The 9,120-nt window shown below is 41.4% G+C and overlaps 1 protein-coding gene across 1 annotated transcript; it reads right to left on the bottom strand.

The window, feature by feature from the left end:
* Positions 1-3,534: 3,534 nt before the first annotated feature.
* car15 (carbonic anhydrase 15) lies at positions 3,535-8,026 on the bottom strand. Its single transcript, XM_075455156.1, has 8 exons — positions 7,945-8,026; positions 7,782-7,811; positions 6,096-6,272; positions 5,867-6,012; positions 5,660-5,752; positions 5,510-5,576; positions 5,262-5,422; positions 3,535-5,186 (listed from the first exon to the last, which is right to left on the bottom strand). The coding sequence occupies exons 1-8, from the start codon at positions 7,994-7,996 to the stop codon at positions 4,962-4,964; spliced, it is 951 nt and encodes a 316-aa protein (XP_075311271.1). The 5' UTR covers positions 7,997-8,026; the 3' UTR covers positions 3,535-4,961.
* Positions 8,027-9,120: the final 1,094 nt, after the last annotated feature.

Consider the following 9,120-nt stretch of genomic DNA (forward strand, 5'->3'; position numbering starts at 1 on the left):
TGTAAGCACGTACGGTTAATGCTGCTGGCAGAAATGATCTCCTGTCTTCTGCCCCGTGTTGCAGCAGAGCTGAAGAAGCCTCTGACTGAACACACTGTGGATGATTCTACCATCGGCAGATTACCTGGTGACAGGCGAGGGCGTCACGATCGAGTATAAATGGAGCATCCGCCGAAGACTGGGTCGTAGATCATCACTTTAATCCAAACTCCTACAAAGACTCATCAATCACTAAAAAAAAAAAACACATTTAAAAAGAAAAAGAGCGTTTGGTCTGACGACATCCATCGTGCATAAAATTGCAAAAAGATTCAGGGAATCTGAGGGAATATCAGTGTGTACCCATTTAGGCTGAGAACTACTGTTGGATGAGTTGAATTGAATCCCTCGCTTCAAACTTTTTTTAAGTCTGTTGCTGGCATGAAATTATAGATTTGTTTTAAATTTTCAGAATGAGATAAAGTTGCTCCGAGAAGACACTGACAGTCATTTCCTATGCGCTTGTGTCAAACAGGTGAGCAAAAGACCAACAAATTACAGAATCAAGCCTCTGTTGTGTTTCAGAAGATTTCCCAACTTCTCTGGGAGTGGGATTTGTCTTTCTGAACAGTTTCCAACAGCCAAATTAGTACTTGAATAGAGTCCTTGAGTGAAACACACTTCATTACTTCATTTCATGTGCAGGGACGAGAATCTGTCAGGACAAGTCGAGGAGAGGTCGCAAATCTTTTTAACCTAATGACAAGTCAAGGTGAGGCTGTGGCGCTGGGGTGGCGATGTTACAGGTGGAGTGTGTGATTTAATCCCTGCCTGCTCTGGAGCAGACACGTCTGACAGTGAACGTGTCTGAGAGACAGCAGAGAGCTCTCACTGATCCACATCTTCCCTGCACGTTTGGGATTGATGCTGTGTGCTGCAGCCTGACGTCACCTTCGCCCAACCCCGGAGTTACTTTCAGCCACAGTCTCCAGAGAGAGAAAAGGCTTACAGTGTGGTCTGTATGTGTGTGTGTGTGTGTGTATGTGTGCCTTGAGGCCGTGACAGGAGGAGGATGGTGTGACCACAAGCAGAGAGGCAGGGCTGGGAGAGACAGCATGGGAGCTCAATTCACACCCATCTCCATCTGCTTAGCACCATATCACACACACAAACAGAGCAGCACACGCCCCCACGGCAAATGATCTGATTGGTCAGACAGTCTTTAAACTGTGCTGTCTTGTTTTGTTTGTGCTCCCTTTTTGAAACTACGGACCAACTGTATTGTCAGGAAGTCTTTTGAACAGGACATGGTTTCTAATGGTGGAAACGTCCGGAAAGACGTATCAACGTTGCCTCCCCCAGTTAAGGTTTGTGAGGTCATTTGTCCTTCGTTGAGTACAGAGGTGTGCAGAAGTTTGGACATCCCCCGATCAACGTTTCTATTACTTGTGGAAAGCTGAGCATGTTCAAGCTAACCTGATTTCCAAAAGGCAAAAAGCTCAAGATTCTGCTTTTCACTGATGATTTAAGCAAAAAATAAAAAATAATAAGAAAAATGTCTGTCCTTGTTTTACCATTTCAGAATAACACCCTGCTTGGTCTCTTCTTGGTAACACCCTCTTTGGCACTGTGACATTTTTAGCAGCAACTAAGAGACTTTTATCTCTTGTTTGAAGGATTTTCTCTCATTCTTTGTGCAAAAGTCTCCCAGTTCTCTGAGATCTTTTGGCCGGCTACACTGGAAAAAATGCCCCTCCAAAAATAAGTAAAAAAACAACAAATAAAAGACGTTTTTGCTTGAAATAAGCAAAAAAAAAATCTGCCAATGGAACTAGTGAAAATCGGCTTGTCAAGATTTTTTTAAATAAGATGTGATATTTAGGACTTTTGAGATAAAAGTGATCTGGAAATTAGCTTAAAAACCTCTTCAAATGTAAAAAAAAAAAAGCTTGTTTCATATGATATGTGACTCAAGACAATTTGTTTTCAAGACTTTTTTATTTAACAAGATATTCCAGATGTATTGTCTTCAAACAAGTCCCTATATCGGGCGTAAATAGTACTAGTTAGGCAGTTGTGTCTTATATTAAGTGTAATGAGATATTTTGACTAGAAATGAGACAAATATACTTGGTAAGACTTTGATTTTTTCCAGTGTAACCTGCACTGCTAAATTCTTGGTCTGCCAAGAAGAGACAAGACGTTGAGTGACGTTTCCGTCGAGGGACAAAGGTTCAGTCCATTTTTTTTAGGGGTGTGTTAGGGGTCCCAGTTGTATTGTGGAAGCCATCCTCTTTTCATCTTCAGCCTTTTCTCATTTTTTATATGTAGATATATCTTTTTTATTGGGTGAGGTTTGCGTTGATTTTGCTTCCATGTGCGTCACACTTCTTTAAGATGTCCATTTTGCAAACTCTTGACTGAACATGTCGTGGTGAGGAGACGGGAATCAATGTGCAGGTTAAATAAAATTTCACCAGTTAAGTTGCTACACCCACTGATGTCTATGTGACACCTGTATGAGCCTGCTGGGTTTAGTTATTCCAACCTGCTGTCCACAGCCACAGATTTACAACTCACTGGGGCTTCGTTTGCATGATTATCATTGACCTCACCAACCAGGACAGAATGCAAAGAGGATAAAAGTTAATTTAATCAATTATTAAGAAAAAAAAACAGCCCATTTGACATCAGTCATTTTTATTGTTAGAATACACAAGCTGATGTAAGACATTCAGTTCAAATAAAACTCAGATTGGGAACTTCAACACTGACAATAAACTGACACTTTTGATTTTTCATTTTAGCCTGTTTGCATGATTAAAGCTCTTTGTTTAATGGTCCATGACACTGGCAGTTCTGGGATTAAACAGGCACACCGAGGCAGAGCAAACAAATGAAAGAAAAATATAGCATGATGGATGCCGACAAGCCGGCTCAGTAACTGTGATTACACTTTGACTTTGAAGATAACGTCAACAATGGCTCTGTTCCTTTTGGTTGCTTACGGGTATACTGTGTCAGTCAGCCAGAATCCAAAATAACATAAAACCTTGGAACAAGTAAATCTGAGTGGATTTCTACCATTTATAATATCAGCTGAATGTTTCTGACTTTGTTAAATCAGCTTTTTGTTGTAGGAAAAGGGGAGCAACCGCCTGTGCTGGTCTATGTTTCTAACTTTCAGCCTCACCGCAGATTACTGCCAACCACACACTCAGGGGAGAGTCTGAGCATTTTTAAGAATCTGTACTATACTGTAAGTATACATTTTGTGAAGGGATTCAAGGTGTTCAGGTGATGACGTCTTACCATTTTGTTCTGCACGTTTTCATTTTTGTCTCATGCTAAGATATTGTGTTTTTGAACAAGCCGTTTTCCACGTTTGAGATGTAAATAAAGACAAGACAGTAAGTGCAAGACAAGCATATCAAATGTTGAAAGTGAAAGATTTTATTTTTGAAAGATGTTGCTGCAGCACCGTTTCTTTTAGCAGCGCCATGTCAGTTTGGAGACAGTTTTGAAAATAAAATGCTTTTATTTTCTTATCTGTGGGATTGTCTTGCTGAAACAAGCAAGACCTTCCCTGAAAGAAATGCAGTCCGAATGGCAGCTCATGTTGCTCCGATACCTGCATACTTCTTTCAGCATTAATTTGACCCTCATGGATACAATTTTTACCCACGACATATTCACTAAAGCTCCCCCATTTACAGATCTTTGCTTTTGAGCTGTGTGCTGATAACAAGTTGGATGGTGCCTCTCCTTTTTCACTTAAGAGGGCGCGGTGTCGAATGACTTCAAGTCGGAAATTCTCAATTTTGATTCTTTAGGGCACGGGACAGTTTCCCTCTTCACTTTGGTGCTTCTTAGACGAGCTGAGGCCCAGAGAAGGAGGCAAAGTTTCTGCACTGGTGGATGAAGTGGTGACCTGTGTTCACTGACACTGGATCTCAGAAGGGTTCCTGAGCCCGTGCAGTGATTTCCACTTCATATGTTTTGAGCAGTGCTTGTCCCTCTTGTGTCATTACAGACACTTTAAAACTTTAAAATTTTGTACCACAGAGGATGGAACCCACAAATTCTTTGCAACACTGATTCACTTTATTCTTCCATTATTAGACTAGTTCTCCATACAGTATTTCACCCTGTGCAGCCCCATCCTTACTTCAGAAAGACTCAGTCCTTCTGGGATGTTCTGTTGATTCCCGGTCATCTCTTTGTTGAGAGGCTGCCAGTTAACCTTTTTAGTTCAAACAGTTACATCTCCATATCGCACAATGTTCCCAGTCTTTCAGTGCCTCAACCACAACTTTTTTTAAAATGCGACGTTGGCCTCAGATATTCTTTCGGGATACGATCAAATTTCTCAGTCTTAACATTTGACATGTTGGGTTTTTTCTCAGTGTTTCTGGTGGGTTTACACACAATCTTGACCAACAATTATGTTAGAGTTTTTACCTTTTCAAGAGCAAGCAAAGAGTGCAAAAGAGGTCAGCTGTAACTCCATACATCATCCGTACACAATCAAACTAATTTAAACTCCCACCTCTTTTCATTCAATACAGTTAACAATGTGCTAATGGAGCTAAATAAATGTGCAGAAAATATGAATCATTCAAAAACATTTACAGTACTATTCTTCACAGTTTTTTGTCTTTTTTTAAATACTTATATATTTTTTGGTTTACTGGTATATTTCTGAACTGCACCACATGATCAATTAAAAACCTGTCTCACCACAACAACTAATCTAAATGCATTTTCAGGGTAAAATGAATTGGGATACACCCCTTCTGTTAAATTTGTGTCAAATCTGAACTATATCGAGTAAAATGATCTCACAAATTAAAACACCCATCCACATTTTTTTTTTTTTTAAAGTCACAAGACTTGAAAACACAGCCCAAACCCTAAATACACAGCAGATTAACATGGGATCCTCTTGACTTTCTTTTGGGTGATTAGGACTTAACACGGTGCTAAAGTCCAGGGATGAAGCTTCCTAGCAAAATGATCTGAAGCAGATGCAGTGACGCTGCTGACCTGAGGGGCTGACCGGAAGTCCCTCTGAGGAGTTGGACGTCTTTGGAGGCAGACACTGTGCGACTGAAGGTGGGATGGATGTGCCTGAAATTGTTTTCCAGGTGTGACACCTGTTCGGCATCCTCCTCTGTGGAGAAGATCTGTGTGGTAAACTGAGCCAGCTGAGGAGAGAAAATAACATTTGAATGAAGTTTTTTTTTTCTTTGTATATATCATGAATTAGTAAGGACTCCTACTTGGGACCATGAGATGTAGATGGGGACCTCATATAAAGTCCATACTACTGCTTGGGAACACGGTGGGGTGGTGAGGCTGCCGTAATAACGGTAGTATTGACTCATGTTGTGCTTCGGCAGAAGGCTCATCAGCGGAAATGGCTTGACTTTAGCTGTTTGGCCTTCAGGGAAGAACACATATACTGAGAACACCGTTAAAGATTTCATAAAACAAAGGGCGATGGGGAATTTTGGGAGTCACCTCTAACCTTTGTAAGCAACAGAAGACAGTTTCTGGGATATGTGTCCAAAGTGCACATTGTCTGCATAAACAACCTGCAAAAAAAAAAAAAAAAGACAAAGTCAGTACCATTTTGTACAGAAATAAAGCAGAATAATGAAAATGTATGGTGACTGACATCAATGAAGAAGCCAAGAACAGCAACTCCAGTAGGATCGTCCAAAGCTGCAGACATATTTGGATGGATGGACTTCATATTGACCACGTGCATCTGGGAATGAATCAAATAAAAAGCACAAAGGCATGAAGGGAGGTCTGCGCTGCATCCGTTTGCTGAATCGGCTGTTCTGAGACAGTGTGGAGCTGCCTACTGACCATACTGTACCTCCATCGGGTATCTGCGTCTGTCCACCGTGTGCTCAGAGCCGTTAGTGAACGGGCCTCCCCAGTGGAAGTGCAGCTGCATGGTGTGGTACACATCTGGAAGACCTCCGCCACTCACTGCCATGCCGCTGCCAATCTGCAGCAACACTGGGAGCATCAACAAAGATGTCACCTTCAGCACCAAAGAGGCAGCAGCGCTGTTCACGATCGTATGTCTGCAGCGTATTTACCGGAGTGTCCGTCGTTTTGAAGCGTCCACTGGCCTGTTTGGATCACATCAAAACCCTCAAGATGTAAAGGCCCGAGGGAGTCGTTTCTGGTCATGTGATAGTCCAAGTTGATGGGAGAGTGATGGTGTTCAAGTAAAGGGTGACATGATGGGAAATAGTCTCCCCATGCATAAGGGTCTGAGGGTTGAACACAGTGCTGGTCAGAATTATTCGCACCCATGAACTCTAATGACTGGATCTAAAATCTTTTTACATATAAGTACAAATCAAACGGGTCGGTGGAATTAGAGGATCTTGATAAAACGTCCAACATTACTAAACAAAAGCAACAACAACAACATTGATGAAGTTATAAAATAAGACTCACCAGTGCTTAAATTTAAGTGTTCATGTGACCACAGTTTAAAAAGTAGCTGACTGTTTCCAATTTCTACTTCACAATGTCTGTCAGCAAGTATGGGAAATACTGTTACAAAAAAAGTTCAGACAGTGAAACACAGATATTGAAATCCCGGTTACAATGGACATAAAACTGCGGGTGCTTTCAGGATGTGGCTCTGAGAAGACAAAAAGTTTGTGAGGGGTTGGTTTGGAAAAACACACGACATCTAAAGGGCTTCAAGTTCAACTTTGAACACTGAAGTGGTTGTTTCAGTCCGTACTGTACACTGCACGCTGAACCAAGAACCAAAAAGAGGCACAAGAAAGGCAGGACAAATGTTTTTAAAGCCAGTATGATTGTGATAATATATTCTCTGGACAGAGGAACTAAAGAAGAGGTATTTGGGAGTGCACTGCACGAGTGTAAGGAAATAAACCCCCACATAGCAAAGCATGGTGGAGGTTCAACCATGCTGTGGGGCTGCTCTGCTGCGTCTGGTACAGACAACACTCATAATGACACCAGAAAAACATCCTAGACAGAAATTATTCAGCAGGACAATCTGACCACACAAAAGAATGGACTCCTGGCCTAAATCCCAACTCCTGTAGGAGTAAAAAAAATTAAAAAATGAACTTACAGCAGTGGAGGAGCAGAAGAAACTACCAGCAGACAGCTGCAGAAGCTTCTACATGTCTACAGGAAACATTTAGAGGTGTTGTTGCCAAATGTTCTGAAAGCAAACATGACTAAAGGGTGCCAATGATTGCGGTGAAAATTAACCCGACTGCTGAAATCTTATCTCTGTTGTGCAAAATGCATTCATTTACATTCATTGCTTAGGATAAGCGACTCGTTTGTTGACCAGTACAGTCTGAAACAATGTCACTACAGATGCAGTCAGTGGCACTTCCGGACGTTTCCATCATCATGCATCATCTACCGTTACAACCGTTTACGGTCCTGACTGAACTCCATTCTCAGGAGCAGCTACTTGATAGACCACGTGGTAAGATTGCTTTTACCACGAAAATTATATTCATGTCAAATATCTTCTAATTTGACTCGTTTTCTTTGTGAAATACTTGATAGCTGAACCTCTAAAGGGCTCTGAGAGGTCTGAAAATGCTCCTTTGACTTACTTTTTTCACAATTAACAGATGCGTTTCATCTGAAGTTCTCACTTAACGGGGTTTGAAATTAAAATTAGGCTATAATGATGTCTCATTGGTCTGTAAATTTTCTAGATACTGAGACCATAGCTGACATAATGAAAGAAGTCGTTCGTAGATTAGGTTACTTACCACATTGTGGCTCATTGTAACAGTAGTCCTCTGAAACATAAAGAGCAGTGTTGACAAATGTAGTTTTCTTTTACATTGAACTCAAGGCAAATCATATATATATATATATATATATATATTTTTTTTTTCCCTTCCACCCATCTAGCTTGAGCAGGACCCTCACCAGAATGAGCGCACCTAACGACAATCATCAGGAGAGCTGCGGTCCAAATCATCGCCGGTCCGGGCAGGTGTCAGGATCCGAGGTAGACTGGAAAAAAATCTGTGCGAATGTCCTGCTTAAGTAGGAAGGGACGTGAAAGCTGGGTTTTATTTGCTCCTGGACTGATCAGTGAACCGTGTCATTACCAGTCTGGTGGTCTCTTCTGATCAACAGGCTCATTGATGCAAAGACAGCTTCACCCCCCCCTCCCCGCTGTTGCCAGCAGAGATGCCCAGCGACTAGAAACAAGACCCATTCATCTCATGAGAAAGCCAGACGATGTGCGGGCAGGCTGAACAGAATATGTATGACTTGGGTTATGGAGGCTGCAAAAAAAATAAAATAAATAAATAAATAAAATAAAAATGATGTTCATCCCTCATTTAATCTTGTTTTTAAGTTTTCTTCTGAATTCCCCAGCACTGTTCTCCACATTAATATCCCACAGTGGCAGAGACATGGCGTGAATGAAAATAAAATAAACTAACATCGATGCTGAAAAACTGAATGAGCCTGAACTGATGAGGAAATGATATAAAATCTTTGATAAATCATAACTTGTGAACTGAACAGCTCAGTATCAAGTGTCTCTTCCATCCAGGAATAGATGGTGATTCTGTCACTACTCGGCCCGTGTGAACAAAGCCTCTTTTCTTCACAGACAGCTGGGTATCACCATTCCTGCTCCGCCTTATGAGTCACTTTCGAGGTGCATTATATCTGCTTCCTTTAAATCATTTGAATCTATTGATGGCTTTGGACTTGATTCACCCACAAGCTCCGTCTCACTGTCGGGGGATTTCCCGGAATCCCACCTTAATCTTCTTTGACATTTGGTCCCCCCGCAGGTGGAGGAATTTCCTCGATGGAAACTCGCACAGCGGCTAAATGTCGCGACTGATGACGGTCAGCGTGAAGTTCATGTGAAGCACGAGCCGTTTGCTCAGATGTACATCGACCTCAGAAAAACACAATCTCCCCCTGAGAGTGAAGCTTTTTTTTTTTTTTTTTCCTTTTTAATTTAAAGGCTATCAAATGAAGGACAATGAAATGTAGCATTAGTTGTATTACATTTAAAACATTTCAAACCCCCCCCATTGCAAATATTTGATCTCACACCACCGCTGTCTGGCACAA

Source organism: Odontesthes bonariensis, chromosome 22, assembly GCF_027942865.1.
Source record: "Odontesthes bonariensis isolate fOdoBon6 chromosome 22, fOdoBon6.hap1, whole genome shotgun sequence".
Lineage (NCBI taxonomy): Eukaryota > Metazoa > Chordata > Actinopteri > Atheriniformes > Atherinopsidae > Odontesthes > Odontesthes bonariensis.